We start from the raw sequence: 19,562 nt of genomic DNA, 5'->3' as shown, positions 1-19,562 counted from the left end.
AATCACATTTCCTTCTTTACAGACAATTCAAGAAAAAAATAACAAAAACAACTTCGAAACCTAATAGCTAACTCTCCTCACACGCTCAGAGCAGAGATGATGTGAAAATGACAGTGACAGTGGAGTCATGTGTCGCTGAAATGGGTCATTACCTAATTTAGAAGAGAAGAAAAAGATGTTTGTTTTACCTTTGGGAGACCCACCTGGAAAAACTCAGCTATGGTGGCTACATGACTGGCACAGGCACACTTCCTGGCATCAGGCACATCCTCACCAACCTGAACACACATTGTCATATATGTACGAGTTTATTAGAAGAATACAACAGTAGAGTATACATGTAAAACTGGCTAGCACACTTCAGTGTACTGGCAATATATAATTGTCTCAGACTGCTCCCCCAGGTAGTTACAACCACTGCACTCAGAAAAACAAAACCTGATAATCACATCTTTAAACCTTTAATTGAGGTGAATATTGTGTTCCACTGCAACCACGATGTGTGTTTCCAAGGCAACAATACATTTAAAGAGATACTGCCACTTAAATAATTCAACTAACAACAGGCAGACTTCTCTGATCAGCACCTATTGAAAATAATCAAGCTCACACAATTTAAAATAATTGATATGACATAAAGGGATGAGTACTAAGAACACAAAACATGCTTGTAATTAAATGAACATAAGAAAATAATGAAAGCATCTAAGAATGTCTTTCATGAGTTGTGTGCAACAGCCGGTACTTTGCTTTTTCAGTTGTATGCACTTCAAAATGGTGCCAACTTCAAAATGGATGATCTAAATAGAGCTCAATTCATTCCTGGAGGCTTATATTTTATCTATTCAAAGCAATATTATTGAGTGATTCAGCCATCATTTTTGCCATCCAACTCATGTTTAAAAAATCTAAACGCCTTCAAGCCACTAACTGTTATACTGGCCCATATTGGCCTAACCGCAAGCTGACGGATCTACTCTTGGATTTTTAGCAAAATAGTAATTTCATAACTACTAATTCAGGATTGTGTGGGTGTGACTTGGGGTCTTGCTCCCACCACCATCGCAAAATTATTTCCTGCTTTTTTATGATAAAAGAACACGTCTGATTCAGGGCAGCAATGATGTTGATTGACTGGTTATGTCGACTACTGTGTCTTTGTTGACCTCTAGAACCAGTGTTCTTGCTAACGGGTTTTAAAATTCACTGAACGCAGGTTGTTGCGTCATCTCACCCAGTTGATGAGGATGTAGCGTGGCAGGGCTGCGTTGGGATCCTTCAGGCTGCAGAAACCGTACATAATCCGGGTGTTATCGAAGGTGACTGCAATCTCTGCCAGACCACCATCTGTCAAACACAATCACACTGTTTAGAAAGAAAGGTCCATTTTTGCGTACTAATTGCAGAAAAACTAAATAAATAAAATAAAGATAATAAAATGACATAAAAAAATAAAAATCTTTATCAGAATATTGCTCATTTTGGCCTGACCACACAGTAATGGTACATCAAATCAAGTCATTTCATAACTACTAATCAGGATTGTGGGGGCTTATGTGTGGGGTACATCAGAAAATGATTTCCAGCTTTTGAAAGATAGTTGTTAGACCCATTTAATACTCACTGCAAAATAAATAAAAGTTAAATATCAAAAGATCCTTAAACATTCAAAATATCCATAAGATATTATGTTTGTTTTTAAAAAATAAATGTTCAAATGTCAACCTTTTTTCTTTCAAGCATAAACCTAACTAAAATACCACTGGAATAAGACATTTTAATTGAAAAAGACATTTTCTAAACACATTATAGTAAGTTTACAGCGCCTTGCGAAATTTTTCATACCTCTTCATTTTTTTCATGTTTTGTTATGTTGCTGCAATATGTTTTGCTTTTACAACTCACAGAGTTCACTCTTATTTCACTCTTGCTGTGTGCTAAGGGTCATTGTCCTGCTGGAAGGTGAACATTCTGCCCAGTCTGAGATTCGGAATCTTCAGGACTGGGTTTTTTTTAAGGATATCTCTCTATTTTGCTGTGATAAGCTTTCTTTCTACTGAACAACAGCTCCACAGCATGAGGCTGATACCACCACACTTTACTTTTGGGAGGGTGCTCTGCAGGTGATGAGCAGTTCCCGGTTTCCTTCAAACATGATGCTTGGAATTTAGATTCATCAGACCAGTGATCTTGTTTTTTACGGTTTGAGGGTCCTTTAGGTGCTTTTTTGCAAATGCCAAGTGTGTTTTCATGTGTCTTCACTGAGGAGTGTTGCAGTGACGTTTGTCCTTCTGTAGGTTTCTCCTATCACCATGATCATGGAGCTCAACTAGAGTGACCATCTGGTTCCTGGTCTCCATCAATTGCTCAGTTTGGCCAGGAGGCCAGCTCTAGGAAGAGTCCTGGTTGTTTCAGACTTCTTCCATTAAGGTTAATGGAGACATGCTTCTGTGAACCTTCAATGCAGCAGAATTTTTTCTGAACTCTTCCCCAGATGTGTGCATCTTTGACGCAATGCTGTTTCTGAGCTCTACAGGCAGTTTTTTTTGGTTTCTGTTCTGATATGCATGTTCAGCTGTAAGACCTTTTATTAAGACATGTGTGCCTTTCCAAATCATACCCATTCAATTGAATTTGCCACAGGTTAACTCCACTCAAAGCGTAGTAACATCTACGGTGATATGAATGCTCCTAAGCGAAATTTCAACTGTCCCAGATAAGGGTATGAATACTTATGCAACGGAATCATTTAAGCTTTTTATTTTTAATACATTTGTGAAGACGTTAAAAAATTGTTCTTTGCTTCGCCATTATGGTGTATGGAGTGTAGACTGATGTGAGAAAAAAAGCAATTTAAAGCAGTTTAACACAAGGCAGCAACATAAATGAACATACATGAACATAATGAAGAGGTATGAATACTTTCAAAAGGCACTGTATACATTACTTAAACAAATAATATAACAGCAAAAACTATTTAAAATGAGTATTTACTGCTTAATACTGGTAACTGTGCTAATTAATGTTAACTTAATATAATACAAATATAATTTATTTTATAATAATAATAATAATAATAATAATAATAAATGTTTAAACAAAATTATTCTTTATAAAATACAATTCTAATCTGTTGCAAATGCTTCCTATTTAATCACCGTGTGTGCTGGCTGCCCATTATGCTGATAACCACGACTGATCGGTTAGTTACCGCTTCTCATGAGAGGTATAAATGTGCCAATAGACAGAAATAGATCTCTGGAGAGGGTTTTGTACACACATACATACACACACACCCACAGTCTGGTGGAAGTTCTTTCCTGCTCCGGAAAGAGGAAATTACACAAAGCAGCAGACATATAAGCCCACTACTTACTGCCCACATAAAAAATGTAATACCATGTGTATGATTTCAAGGTGCAATTTCCCCTAACTCTGTGTACACTAAACTGATCTAAACAAAATACCACTCTTGGTCATTTAAACTGATGATTTAAAATTGCATCTGGATAAATTGGATAATTTTTGCTTTGAAATCTGATTGGCTGAGCTATATTTTTTACTTTGTTATATTGTCATTTCATTTGTTAAATATCTTCCAAGTTTGCATAAATACCATGAATCGATAAATGTCCCTGCTCTGTTTGGCATCATTCTCATATTGTGCTGTTTACAGGTATATTTAACATATCTAAGATATAATATTGTTTCTGAAAACGGCAGCAAAGTGATGGTTTTAGGCACAAAAAGTCAAACTATACACTGTAAATAAACATTGTGGGAAATCTCATGCAAACAGACTTTCCACAACAAATTCAACTTCTGAATGGTGTCCTCTGTGCTAATCAACACGGCCCTTAATAATAACCTTCCATCAGTCACAGACTAAATGATTGTCATCAGTGTGAAATGACAGGTTTCCCTCCTCCAGCTCTGAGGAAAAACAGAGGCCGTGCAGCTTGATGCACAATAATAGCCTGAAAACGCAATGAGATTTGAACTGCTGAGTGACAGTTACCTCCAGTGTTTGGGATACTTAGATGTCAGGATTACAGTCCATTGAGTTTTATGAATATGTACAGTAGATATGCTGCAAATGAATTAAGACGTTTGTCTGTGAACAACACTAGCAGTGTTAATATCAAATTGAATGCGTTTGGCCTGTGTCACGATACAATCGCACAGCGGCATTCACTAGCACTATCATGGTACATCAACAATGCAAATGAATCTCATCAGTCACAGCCGACAACGTTATTGCTTGTGCATGACTACATTCTGGTTGGTTATTATTAGATTGTCTATATTTGGACAGGAAGTATGTTGAGATGTAGCCTACCTCCTGATGCAGACAGGATCAAATCGTTACTGTCATCTTCATATGTGTATAACGCCCTGCAGAACAGAGAAACAGAAATCATTTTAGTAAAGCAAATATTCAAAGACAACAAAAATGAATCAATACAATACAGATAAAAAAAAAACAATTATGAATGATGTTTAACAATTTTTCTTTCTTTGAGGACATTTTGTAAGCATGCACAATACAATAATACTATTTCTAGCCAATCTTAAAATTGTTATTTCAAAATATTTTACATTTCAAAATAAATGTTTCATAGTGCAAAAGATAATACTGTGATTTGAAACAACTGATTTAAATTCTTAATATTTTATTGCACATGCAATTAGATCAAACAAAGTAATTGCCCTCAGTTGTTATCAAGCATTAGCCATAATGTGACCACAATTATTTGTTCCTCCCTAATATTGTCTGGCTATTTAGAAAAGTAACAGCACAACTTTCCTCAGCATGTCGCATGATCTGAGGCATCATTCATGTCCGTAGTGCAATTGCTGTGGGACAAGTTACATGCCCCCGTTTAATACTTAGGGTTAGGGGTTTGCTCAAAGCAAGTGCACAAAACACAATAAAGCAATCTAATGAAAAAGTTTTTTATTTCCAGGTCAGTCCCATGCACAACCTCTTCATAAAACTCATCTCCATAGTACGGACCGACTGGAATGCATTCTATCCAGAGGGCCAAAGCAGTGCACTCTGGGTCAAGGGTGCTGTTAGCTTGGAGGAGAAAATGGCATTATCCTCTGTCATCTGAGAGCTCTGTGTAGGAGGATAAAATATGGAGCACTAGTACTTGTAATGCTTCTAATAAAAGTGAAACTACTGCTTTTTCAACCTGTCTCACGCACACTTGCAAAAGCACGAAAGATTCTGATAACAACCGTGCATTCTAAACCGATATCTAGAGATAGTAATGAATTGTGTATGCTTGGATAAAACACACCCTAGCGTTTCTAGCATGCCAAGGCTTTGATTTTTCATTCTTTATATAATGGAGGTAATCATTAACATACTGTAGTGCACAGCTAATCTCATTCCTCATCACTGCAAAATAATGAGTGGGAGTTTGGTGCTATGCTACTAAAGACAACAAAGACAAGAACAGAAGTTCTACTGCCATAAGCTACAACATGAAGCATGGGAAATGCATGAAAATCACTACACTACTTAGATGAACTGATGTACGGTATTGTGAATATATTGTCCTAAAGCCTAATTAAAACAGGAACTTTAAACTTAAATAAATATGTGCACTTGTAGTGTATGTCAAAAGTTAAAGCAAGTATACTTTCCAAACTATGTTTCTAATGCACTTAAGCACTCTTTTAAAAGTGCATTGAAATTTTGTAATAATAATGTCAGAGTAAAACTTGTACTTCAATCATTATGTTTTAATAATCTTTTTTTGCCAAATTATGCTAAAATGTACTCATTTTTATTGTACTTATTTCACACTTACCCATGTGAAAGTCGCTGCTGTGATGTAGCTTTTAGTTACCAAGGTGTTCTGAGTTATTGAGTTGATTTAGTCTCTATGATATTTTGGTCTGTAATCTGTAGAACTTTTAGCATTCACAAGGCTAAAATCCTGTTCAAAGCACAAGAATGATTTAAACACCAAACTGTTGGGTTCTGCCAAAGGAGTGGGTCGCAATTCCAAAATACGGGACTTTCCTTACCCAACACTATCCTCCAGCCTTTATTGGCCTTTATACTGACATGCTTACAAAGACACACATATTGTAATGCAAACAATTATATGCAAATGCTCTAGAGTGCTGGGAGAGAACAAGATATCTCAAAGCTGCGCAACATTTGGTTGCAGTCAAAGACAAAATTACTGAACGGCTCTTCTGAAATATAAATTATGATGTTTCATGTTGATGATTTTACAAACAAGTGAAGGTTGGTCTATTTCACTGTGTGTCATAATGGGAGTAATATTTGTGTGCAGTGGTCAATTAATCTACATTCCCCAATCATTAATTAAACATAATCAGTATCTGAGTCAGTATCAGTTCTTCACAGCTTAATGGTTTCATCATTTATTTGCCAAAAACAGTAAATACAATTAACTTAGTTTTTGTAATTGAGACTCAGCATCCAATAATGTAATATGTGACCCTGGACCACAAAACCAGGTCACAAGGGTCATATTTATACATCACCTGAATAGTTGGAAAAAAAGCTTTCCATTGATGTATGGTTTGTTAGGACAGAACAATATTTGGCTAAGATACAATTACTTGAAAATCTGAAATCTGAGGGTCCAAAAAAATCAAAATATTGAGAAAATCACCTTTAAAGTTGTCCAAGTTGAGTTCTTAGAGATGCATATTACTGATCAAAAATATATATTTTTTTATATATTTATGGTAGGGAATTTTCAAAATATCTTCATGGAACATGATCTTTACTTAATATCTTCATGATTTTGGCGTAAAAGAAAAATCATACAGTGTATTGTTGGCTAGTGCTACAAAAATACCCTCGCTACTTATGACTGGTTTTGTGGTCCAGGATCATATATGTAATTTAATGAAATAAAGGTGTATTAAGTAGAGATGCAAGATATATTGGTACCATATTACAGATAAACTCAAATTTAAATGTGCATGCTAAATTACCTTATTTTCACATTTAGACAACCTCTGTAATAATCTAAAGCTTATTTAAACATTCATGTTCGAAACACGAATACAAAGTTCTGGCATGAAACTAGATGGCGCAGTCCGATAAGTCTAACTCAGTCTGACATAATGACATCATCACATGGCACAGCTGATTGGCTCTCTTCTGTATCGGTAGCCAATGAGCTCACTGTTCAACATTCAAATCATATGACTAGTGCTTGCTGTAGCAATTTCCAATCTGCTACAAGGTGATTCATGTATGCTATATGTGCAGCAGCTCACAGCAGCATGTTGTGGATGTATTGGCAAAGTCTCAGGACTTGCTCTGCCGCAGCAGCAGCAGCGTAGCAGATCTATTACGCCAAGACCAAATACATTAACATTGTCATGTACATTACCATGCCAATCCCTCCGAGAGTTGTCATGACAAAAATGAAGATTTATTGAAACCTGAAAGTCATTTTTGATGCTTCAAAAAGTTCATTAAAAATAGCAAAAGTCTTCTGACGACTGAAACGCTAATAATTCAACAATCCTGCTGAATGTAATCTCAAAATGAACAAACATTTTTCATAATGTTGTCATGCAATGCATAAATTACATTTTCTGATGACTGATTTTTTTTTTTTATTTTAGCATTTTATTTTTCAGATAGAATATAATTTTAATGTCAATTAAGTCATAACAGAAACAAAATTTTTGTGTTGCCAGACAGAATTTTCCAGAAAATGTCTATATTTACACTTTCTGAAGGAAATGTGTAGGTGGTTACCAGAGCATTGCTAGAGGGCTGCTTGAGGGAGGCCCTAAGCGGAAAACACCATTAACAAAAGTGTTCTAATGATTTGAGATTGTGGATTCACTCCTATAGGGAGAGTGAATATGCTTCTGCTGAGACTTCTACTGGACATTATTTAGGTTCTTTAATACTTATTTTCCTTGTGCATGTGTTTGTGGTTTATCACGGATGCCCTGGAATATGGAGGAGTGTGAAATACACAATATTGTTGAAAGGAGAATAACACTGGACCTCGGTGCAAGGTCATGCATTATGTGTATCCAACAGAGAAAGAGTTGAAAGAATGCAATCCATCACATCTGATTACTTGGATCCTGCAATTATTATGTTGATTATAGAGGAGCTGAAAATGCGTCACATGTTTTCTGGAAAAAAAATATACCCTACAGCACCAAAATAGACCTACTTGACTACGCTCTAATTGTTTTCTGTCTGAGTGGTCCCCCAATTAAACATCTAGGGCAAAATCCTCAACCCTTGCCTTCACCAACTATTTCCCTGTACTCCGACATCAGTTCCTTTTTCATCACCTCTCCCCGAACCATTTCCTCACTGTTCCCGTCAGGGGCCCCAGCCTGAGTCATTAGGTCCCTGGCTCATTCACAGTCTGTCTCACGATCCCCCAAGCTAACATAGAGGCAAAAAGAAAAAATACACACAGCCATGGTAAAGAGTACAAGATGGGGGAAATATTAGTAAATAAGAAATACCGCAAATATCAGTGTCACAGAAACTATATCTGAGAAAATAATACAGGAAGGAGGTGCAGCGTTTGCTGTTTCACTTCGATAAATATTCCATTTAAAGCCGACTTGTTTTATTATTCATAACAGACTCTCATGACCTAGAAACGCGGCTCGGAGCGTCAACGAGCCCAGAGTGAAGCTGAGCGCGATTTGCTCAAGCCCCTGAGTGGGAGGCCTCTTCTATTGTCTCGCAGGGTGGGAATCATGCGAACAAACTCTCTGTAGCTAATTAAAACGTTCCCCTTTTATGTGAATGAAATGTTGCGGCATTCTCACCATATCAACCGCATAACCTGCAAAGAGTGACTTGATGCTCATTTTTTGTCCTGATTTATTAATTTACTCAAAAATAAATTTCAATGTTTTCAGTAAAATAAAATGTTTTCAGTAAAATAACAATTAGTGTTTTTTAATCCAATTTTTTAAATTTATTTTCATTTTCATTCATTTGAACACTCTTGTCACTGACCCTGATACTATGTAAATGCTTTAAGTAAAACACACACATATCTTCAAGTGTGTTATTGTTGATTACATAGCAGACATAGAAATGCCCAAATTAAAAGGTATCCCAAAGGAAGAGGAAAGAACGTGCACAGAATTTGGTCAATTCGGCATTGCTGCAATTAGATCCATTCTAGGCTTCGGAATTCATTTTCAGCCATGTCATTATAATTATTCCACCGCACGCCGAAGCAGGGGCTACTAATCCGATTGTTTCTCAGAGGGTCGCCGTGTCCAATCTGCCCCATACCAATGACAGGGCTCTTTTTTCCAGGAAGCCAAAGCAATCAAACATTTCGGAAATGTTGCCTACAGCCTCGCAAACTGATACCACATGTGCAATACATCTTGCCTCTATGTGAAACAAGACACAGGTAATTTTCTCTAAAGTGGGTGCACATGTCCCTTAAAGCAGTACTGAAAGTTTCTTTTCTGTTATGGAGAAAAGGCAGAGATTGTTTGCCACACAGAAAATGTCACAGGTTTGTTTCATGTGGGAATCAATTTGATGACATGGGAGAAAAGGCTGTGATAACAGATTTCATTAAATATTATCAGGTGTACTCTGGGAACAGCACTGAGTGTAGCACTGAAAATGATAGAATTTGTAGATTAGTGGTCAACAAACAATATAATATAGTATATAGTATATGGATGTACAAACTCAGAAGAAGTATACAAAAATGTTTCCTTTAGCCTGTCAGTGAGGCAGTAACTTATTGGTATCTTGAGGTACTTTTTATGGGTGGATAAGGTACAAAGATGGCCCATTTGACTTAGCATTTTTATCCATATCATATTGTTACTTCAATTTTAGAGATTACTGAAAACGCTCAATTTAAATCAACTTTGTTAAACTCGCTACTAGTGGCAGAATGATAAGTTGAACTGAAAATTAGACATTTTTGAGATTGCTGGCTTATATTACTGTTCAAAATTTGGGGTCGATTAGATATTTTAACGTTTTTGAAACAGCTCTCTTATGCTCAACAAGGATGTATTTATTTGATCAAAAATGCCAAGTCCTGTCATGAAACTCTAGATGGTGCAAGCTGATTGGTTCATGTTGAAACCAACTGATAGTTTTGCGACAGGTTATTATATATGCTATTTGTGCAGCTGCAGTATGTCTTAAAAACATACAGGTGCATCTCAATAAATTAAGAATGCTGTGGAAAAGTTCATTTATTTCAGTAATTCAACTCAAATTGTGAAACTTGTGTATTATAAATAAATTCAATGCACACAGCCAATCAGCTAATCAACACCTGCAAAGGTTTCCTGAGCCTTCAAAATGGTCTCTCAGTTTGGTTCACTAGGCTACACAATCATGGGGAAGACTGCTGATCTGACAGTTGTCAAGAAACCAATCAATGATACCCTTCACAAGGAGGGTAAGACATACATTCATTGCCAAAGAAGCTGGCTGTTCACAGAGTGCTGTATCCAAGCATGTTAACAGAAAGTTGAGTGGAAGGAAAAAGTGTGGAAGAAAAAGATGCACAACCAACTGAGAGAACCGCAGCCTTGAGAGGCTTGTCAAGCAAAATCGATTCAAGAATTTGGGTGAACTTCACAAGGCATGGACTGAGGCTGGGGTCAAGGCATCAAGAGCCACCACACACAGACATGTCAAGGAATTTGGCTACAGTTGTCGTATTCCTCTTGTTAAGCCACTCCTGAACCACAGACAACATCAGAGGCGTCTTACCTGGGCTAAGGAGAAGAAGAAATGGACTGTTGCCCAGTGGTCCAAAGTCCTCTTTTCAGATGAGAGCAAAGTTTGTATTTCATTTGGAAACCAAGGTCCTAGAGTCTGGAGGAAGGGTGGAGAAGCTCATATTCCAAGTAGCTTGAAGTCCAGTGTTAAGTTTCCACAGTCTGTGATGATTTGGGGTGCATCTGCTGACGTTGGTCCATTGTGTTTTTTGAAAACCAAAGTCACTGCACCCGTTTACCAAGAAATTTTAGAGTACTTCAAGCTTCCTTCTGCTGACCAGCTTTTTAAAGATGTTGATTTCATTTTCCAGCAGGATTTGGCACCTGCCCAAACTGCCAAAAGCACCAAAAGTTGGTTAAATGACCATGGTGTTGGTGTGCTTGACTGGCCAGCAAACTCACCAGACCTGAACCCCACAGAAAATCTATGGGGTATTGTCAAGAGGAAAATGAGAAACAAGAGACCAAAACATGCAGATGAGCTGAAGGCCACTGTCAAAGAAACCTGGGCTTCCATACCACCACAGCAGTGCCACAGACTGATCACCTCCATGCCACGCCGAATTGAGGCTGTAATTAAAGCAAAAGGAGCCCCTACCAAGTATTGAGTACAAACACAGTAAATGAACATACTTTCCAGAAGGCCAACAATTCACTATTTTTTTTTTTTATTATTGGTCTTATGAAGTATTCTTATTTGTTGAGATAGTGAATTGGGGTTTTTTTGTTTAATGTGAGCCAAAATCATCACAATTAAAAGAACCAAAGACTTAAACTACTTTAGTCTGTGTGCACTGAATTTATTTAATACACAAGTTTCACAATTTGAGTTGAATTACTGAAATAAATGAACTTTTCCACGACATTCTAATTTATTGAGAATCAAAGAAAAAGAGCCACGGAAATCAAATATTTACTATGAAAAATGTACTGCTGAATCACTGCAAAATAAAATGCACAGGTCATCTTGTATAAAACAAAAACACATGTACACCTACACTGACACACACTCACACACACACACCATCTAGCCATTCTCTTGTGAAGCAATCGCCTCTCTGCAAAATAACAAAGCTCAGCAAAATGTCCAGCCACAGAGGAGCTCATGCAATTAAATTCAGTGGATGCAAATCAACTGTGGGAGGAAGATTCCATCTAAATATAATTATCAAAGGAAATAAAAATATCTTCACTTAAAAGAGGCTGAAACAGCAAGTTCAGACGAAGAAAGAAGCAATCCTAAACCACACAGTTTTCAAACCCATTAAGTCAGTAAACCTAAAAAAAACACCAGCAAAATTACATAACAGTACAGTGAGCCATTTTCCTTAAGTTTTTTTTTTTTAAATCAGATCCAAAAGTGTGTGAAAATAGATCACATACATCACATAAATTCACAATAAAAGTATAAAAAATAAGGCTGACAAATGATTAATCACAATTAATCGCATACAAAATAAAAGTATATATAAATACACACAAATTAATGTATATATTTAAGAGAAGTATGTCATTTATGTACAAAATAGTTTTATTAATATATAATATTTCTATAAAAATTATAATAAATACACATACTTGTAAAAATTTCTTAAATATATACTTGAATGTGCTTGTATTTATATATACATAATAATTAAACACAGTACACACATATTAGGCAAACTCAAAACTTGTATTTTGTATGCGATTAATTGTGATTGAGCCCTAATAAAAAAATATATATCTTAAACTTGGTATAGATTTGCACAAATATGTGTATCTTTCAGCTGTGTAATTGGAGAAAATGAGTGACAAATGATTGGAAAAACGATATAAATTTACATCACCTATTCTCACAGTCCATGGAAGGACCTGACATTTATAGGCCACATTGGGCACCATCAGCCACTTGCATTTATACATGCACTATGTTTGATGTACTGAAGAACAGATGTTTTAATTGGAACACAAATTGAGAGAGAAAAAAGGGAAAGGCTCATTAAAGGGAAAAGTGACATGCACTTCAAAGAGCAGGGAAGTGCTGAAGATAAAGAAATGGCCTGAAATAGAACAGTACTTCTCGTTCTCGGCTCACGGTTGATTAGAGCTGATGCTGGATTATAGTCCAGCAATAAATCATCACCTCTGTCCCTTGGCCAGATAGGAGTTCTTTTCCAACACATCTGCCCAGATATTCATTCAAATAATCTGTAAAGCCTCAGGAAACAGAGAGATTGAAAACTGTGATGAAAAAGACAGCACTGAAAAAAAGAAAATTTATTCTAGCATGATGCAGAAATTAGTATGTGGAAATGAAAAGAAATGGGGAGGGCCTTAATCCAAATGAGCGATTGAATGAAAGATAAACACTGCAGGCTCTTAAAAAACCCCAGATACTAGCACAGAAAAATGTATGCACTATGGGGCATGGGATGCTATCTTGAAACGAAAAGAAAAGAAACATGCAGCTCACTGTCACACTGTTGCTGACCCCATCCAACAGCCTTCAAGTCAACCAAACACTGCAGTTATTTCTGCAGTCAGTATCAGAATTGCATGCAGGAAACAATAGGTAACTCTTCTAAAAGGTCATCTTACAAAAAATTAGGACTGCATGATAAATCAAAATTAAAACGAAATTACTACATGGCTTAGTGTGATTATCACATTGCAAAGGCAGTGATTTAATCAAATAATTATGTGCTGCATTTCAGAGGGAAGCACAACACTGTTCTGTTATACGGAAAGGCTTGCACCAACTGTTTCCTCAAAATTGTAATGAGAAGCATATATAAATCTGCTGTTGCCAACCAAAGAGACGGTTTTCTGGCAAAATAAGCCTGCTTGATGGATGCACGTTTGAAAATGTAGAAATTAAGATGTATTATAGTAATACAATGCATTGTAAATTGTTATGGTATTTTAAATGTTATAAATTATAAACCATATAAATTGTTGATATGGAGACAGAATATTTTTATCTTTTGGATGAACGATCCCTTTAGTAGAGTTAAGATGGCATGTGCTCTTAAAAAGGTCTGTGGACTGGAAAGAGGGGGAAAACAGATGAGAATGAGAAAGAAAGGGACAGAGAAAGAAGCAGATGGAAGCATCTGGCAGTGTAAGCCTGAGGGCTAGAGGAGAGGAGTTGGGGAGGATGGGTCGCGAGTTGAGAGGGGTCAGGGCGACACGTGGCCACCACACTGACAGCTGTCAGCAGGACACAGCATGACAAAGGGATTCCTAACCAGGCCGTCAGCAAGTCTCAATATAATGTGTGAAAATTGCACATGTACTCACACATACGTTCCTGTTATTCACACCTCTCAGAATAAGAGAAGGGATTCTGTTGCTGAGCAATAGTACAATTGGGAGCATGCCCATGTTTTTTTTGGCAAATTTACTTGTTTTCACTGTAAATAGGATACACATGCTATTTTTACTTCACCAGTTTATACCAGTATACAATCAGAATGCATAGTATACACTAATATCAGCTAATATTAGAGGACTGGTTTTCTGAACAGATTAAGACGCACCAAATCTATATTGCTGTATATTAATTGCATACTGTATATAAATGAATTGTATACATTTGTACCATACAGTGTGCATTGCTTAATGTAAATTGTTAAATTGTATATTGAATATAAACATAGAAAATATATCAATGAATATAAAAGAATTTCAAGCAGAAGTTCACTTCCGGAACAAAAATTTACAGTTACAAACAAAGCTCACGCAGACTTAGACAAGACGAGAATTTGAGGTTAAAAAGTATATACATTGTCAATTTGTTTCAAAAATGACCGATCGTTTTGCTAGATAAGACCCTTCTTCCTCGGCTGGGATCGTTTAGAGCCATTTGAAGCTGCATTTAAACTGCATTTTGGAAGTTCAAACTTGGGGGCACCACAAAAGTCCATTACATAGAGATGATTCCTGAAATGTTTTCCTGAAGAAACATAATTTCTTAGTGACTGAAGAAAGAAAGACATAAACATCTTGGATGACAAGGGGGGATTAAATTATCTGTAAATTTTTGTGGAAGTGAACTTCTCCTTTTGCTGTCTATGGGAGGGCTAGAGAGCTGTCAAAATGCATCAAAAATATCTTAATTTGTGTTCCGAAGACGAACAAAGCTTTTACAGGTTTGGAAGGACATGATTAATGTGATTAATGACAACATTTTTATTTTGGGGTGAGGTAACCCTTTAATTTTAATCTAAAAAACTGATATTGGATTCATGTCATGCACCCAATAACTACTGCCTAATAACCTAATAAACATTTTTTATATGTAAAAATTTGCTTTAATACAATCAGACATGACTGAGTCTCATCACCTTCCCAGACAGATTCCCTCAGACTATCTTAAAAACCCCAAATCAATAATTTAAGATCAACCTCCAGAGCAAAAGTGTTCATTGCTAGAAGTGAAAAGCCGCTGACTTATTCATGACAGGAAGCCCCCTCCCTTTACCGCAAAGAAAGGAAAAAGACAAGGAAAGGGAGATGGGGAGGGGGAGGGGTGATGAAACAGTGAAGAAAAAAAGGAAAATCAATAGCAGGATTTGAGAAAGAGGTGAACCACTCCAGACATCTGCTACCCTGAGCCAAACTGTCCCAGCAGCCTGCTGAGAGAGCTTTTCACAGGGGGACGGCACACAGACAGTTCATGACAAATTTAGATGAATGTACACACAAGCCATACATACTTAAGTAGCAATAATCTCAGTCCATGTGTAATTTCAGATGATTTTGTGCACAAAGCAACACACGAATGCACATGCATTCACACACTCATGCTTGTCTCTACCCTCACTTCAGAACAAGTTAAAGCTTGCCCTCTCCTCCACTCCCAACAGAGCATCATTAGGACAGCCAGCAGCATCCCTGCCGTTACCATGGCGATGCTGGTCCACGGGCGTCTCTCTGCCAGGGGGGTGTGTTCATGCTCCAGTCTGTATCGACAGCAATAAGATGTTTCACAGCGGTCCGCACACACAACGTAGTATGCAGTGTGTTTGCCAGATAACACAAGCTATTTCAACAAACCAGAATCAACTGTGTTTTAAACCCATTATGTGTGTAGAACTGTGATTTTTCCTAGTGGGAAAAAAAATCTCTGTTTTGTCTGAAACAATATATAATAAATATAATATAATATAATTATGTGCCACATAAAACTGCTGATATATACACTTGTAATTATTGACCATAATTGAAATTATTTATTGAAGTATTTTTTTAAATAATAAATTATTGCAGTTTTATGGCATTATTGCTAAACAATTTTTTTTCTCATAATGTTTTACTGGTTAAATCAGTGTAATGCATGCCTTTGAGCAGTTTTTTTGCTTTAAGGTACTGTAAACACATACAATGTTTTATTATATATGTGCCTGTAATATCAAATAAAGGGAAATGGAAAAAATTGAGCTCAGACAATTAAATATGTTAAATACCATTTAGACACAAAACTAGCACACTTCTTTTAGCGTGAATAGTGTAAATAATAAATAAATAAATAAATAAATGTGACCCCCCTCAAATGATTAACTTTCTTAAAGAGACAGTTCACCCAAAAATAAAAAATCCTGTCTGAAACAATATAATATCATATAATATAATACTTCAGATGTGACACATAAAAAATGGTCATTACATATAATTATGTATTGAATTCATATATATATAATTATGTATTGAATTCATATATATATATATAGAGAGAGAGAGAGAATTATTATTATTGTTATTATTATTATTATAGATTATATTATACGTTATTACATTTTTAATGTAACTGTTGCATTTTTATGTTTTTTATGTTTTACTTCTAAAATATGTGTAATGCATGTTATATGTAAAATCTACATACAATATTATATATGTTTTGGCTGTAATATCAAATAATTAATACATAAATAATACATAACAGATAAATAATACATAAATTGAGCTCTAACAATTAAACATTTTAAATCCCACCAAACTAGCACATTTTTTTTTTGTGAAAATAAACAATATACTTCAAATAAATACCAACACAGATTATTAACTTTCTTAAAGGGATAGTTCTGAAAATTCTGTCATCATTTACCCACTTTTTTCTTTCTTCAGTTTTCTTCTGTTGATCACAAAAGTAGATATTATGAAAAATTTGGGTATTCAAACAGTGGATGGACCCCACTGACTTCCGTAGTATGAAAAAAAAAATCCTGTGAATGTCAATGGGAACTGTCAAATATTTAGTTACCCATATTCTTTAAAATATCTTCTTTTGGGATCAGTAAAAGAAATAAATTCATACAGGTTTGGAACAACTTAAGAAAATGATGACAAAATGTTCATTTTTTGGGTGAACTATTCCATTAAAAAAGGCATAGAGTTGCTAATGAAATGAAATATACATTGTTATGCCCTTATTTAAACATGAGAGAGACCAAAACGATACCAGACTAGACAAAACAGTGTCAGTGCAAAAGCATGTGATTTGAAAACATCTCTTGTGCTTTGGAATGGAGTGGAATGTTCCCAGAAATTTGATCAAATTGTAGATTGAGCAATTGTTCTTGTGGCTGGAGCAAGTAGGTCATTTTTATTCAAGCACAACATTTGTATGCATGTGCATGTCAATGTCTATTTGTCAGTTTGAGTGCAAGCTGCTGTCTTGAGTTCTCTTGTCACAACTCAGACCAGTCAAGCACAATCCAATCAGATCCAATCGACTGCAGCTCATTTGCAGTTGTAAAATACATCAACAGTCTTTCAGAGTGCATTGTGTACGGTATGTGTTTTTGATTTTAAAACAGAAAAGAAATGGCTAGATGAATCATCACTTTATTATTCTAGAAGGCCTCTAAGTTGAAGTGCAAATGCAGAGGTGACATTACCCGTACACAGAATATCAGGATATACAGGGATATCGCACTGTTGTCATGGCAACCAAAAATTCCCATAAAATGCATAGGGGAATACTGTTCTTCTGTGCAGCACCTAAAATGGCTGAACTGCCATAATTTGCTGCTAGGCATTGCTCTCACGACTGTGAATATTTTGGAGATTTATCTGCTAATGTTCTGGAAATACCCAGCAGCTGTGTAATGCTCAGAAATTATGACTGTGACAAAAAAAGAAAGCTGCAGTAATAACAATAGCATTTTGTGCCGATAATGATCATTCCAGATCTTGATGCACCGTGGTTTCCTGACAAACCAAGCAAAAGTGTTTTAAAAACTGGATCATATTTGTCACACATATGGAAAAAACATTCGGCAAAAACCCTCATGCTGACTATGACAAATATTCCTCCAGGAAAGATGATCACAAAACCTGGTTCACTTTCTGCACACCATTACATAAGGTTCCTTGTTGCAAAGGAAATAAGTGACTGGAAAAATGTGCTGAGGGCTGCAGGTTTGTTGGCCCTGTTTTGGACATACTGGGCCGGAGCTTAGCCACACTGCATCTCTCAGCATCTCTGTGAAGAGTGTTTAATGAAGGCCTTTAGTCTGCAACTCAAACAATCATAAACATTTCAAATTGTGACAGTATGTAAATCAACTCAGCAGGGGTGTAAGAATGATTTAAATTCTTTGTTTGTTTGTTTGTTTGTTTGTTTAAAACATTTCAATCGATATGAAAGCTATTTCCATATCAGAAAAAATGAGAAAAAAATGGGGATCTTAGTAAATTTTTAATCACTGCAATGGAATGTGAGCATTGATGACCAGCCCCGGCTTCATGTTATTGATTAAATGTACCACTGTATTTACAAGGTGCTTTCATGTAATGCCATGGTCCTTTTTTAGTCCTTTTAGGGGTTTTCAAACACACAGCATTCTCTGGAAAATTACCAGTGAAATAAAGGACTGATTTATTGGTATTTTGAATAATACCAATAAATCAACTCCAGCAATTTGCCAGAAGCTGTAACATTACTGGTGAATTGCCAGTAAGAGAACAAATCATACGATTACTAGTATGAGCTTGTACAAGGTCAGGATGTGCTGAGGTAAGAAATCTGCTTTAGGCCAATTCTAAAGTTCTGATGGAGAATGATCAAAAAATTGTGTGACCAGATATGGTATTGAAAGTAAATCTTTTATGATAATTTGTGACGTATTTAGGGATGTAATGATTTCAAAATGATACTAAATGATAAAAATATGATATTTTTGCAAAATAAGAAAAATGTACAGATCTCCATTCTGTTCAAACGTTTTCATCCCCAGGCTCTTAATGCATGTTTTTTCCTTCTGGAGCATTGGTGAGCATTCGAACCTTCTGTAATAGTTGCATATGAGTCCCTCAGTTGTCCTCAGTGTCAAAAGATGGATCTCAAAATCATACAGCCATTGTTGGAAAGCGTTCAAATACACAAAAATGCTGGGAAACCACAGAATTTGTGGGACCTGAGAGTTTTTTCTGAAGAACAGCTGGCAGTTTAACTGTTCAGGACAAACAGGAAAAACTATCACTAAACAAAAAACACAGCTGTGGATCATTCAGGTAACAACACAGTATTAAGAATCAAGGGGATGTAAACTTCTGAACTGTCATTTTTATAAATTTGGCTATTATTTTCTCTTGTGGACTACATGTAAACATCTTTTATGTGAAATATCATATTCAGGTCAGTACTAAATATACAATGACATGCATTTTGTATGATCCCTCTTATTTTGATGAACATTTTTAAATGATTCTGAAAGGGGCTTCCAGGTAATTTGTTTAATCCAGAGTACAGTCAAATGTAGCGCAAACCAATATTTCACCAAGATGAAACTGCAAAAAAAATCTATACTACC

General features: G+C 36.0%; 1 protein-coding gene across 4 annotated transcripts in view; it reads right to left on the bottom strand.

The window, feature by feature from the left end:
• dbn1 (drebrin 1) overlaps window positions 1–19,562 on the bottom strand; it is an 85,373-nt gene that overhangs the window by 24,823 nt on the left and 40,988 nt on the right. For 2 of the 4 annotated variants that reach the window (XM_051092385.1, XM_051092386.1), the window contains exons 2-4: window positions 4,340–4,395; window positions 1,235–1,347; window positions 189–278 (exon numbers count right to left, since the gene is read on the bottom strand). In XM_051092385.1, coding sequence (XP_050948342.1) covers window positions 189–278; window positions 1,235–1,347; window positions 4,340–4,395 — 259 coding nt within the window. The remainder of the gene's footprint in view (window positions 1–188; window positions 279–1,234; window positions 1,348–4,339; window positions 4,396–19,562) is intronic. The other 2 variants (XM_051092387.1, XM_051092388.1) reach the window with 1 other exon arrangement.

This window comes from Labeo rohita, chromosome 21 (genome assembly GCF_022985175.1).
Source record: "Labeo rohita strain BAU-BD-2019 chromosome 21, IGBB_LRoh.1.0, whole genome shotgun sequence".
NCBI lineage: Eukaryota > Metazoa > Chordata > Actinopteri > Cypriniformes > Cyprinidae > Labeo > Labeo rohita.
This window is presented reverse-complemented; position numbering and strand designations above follow the sequence as displayed.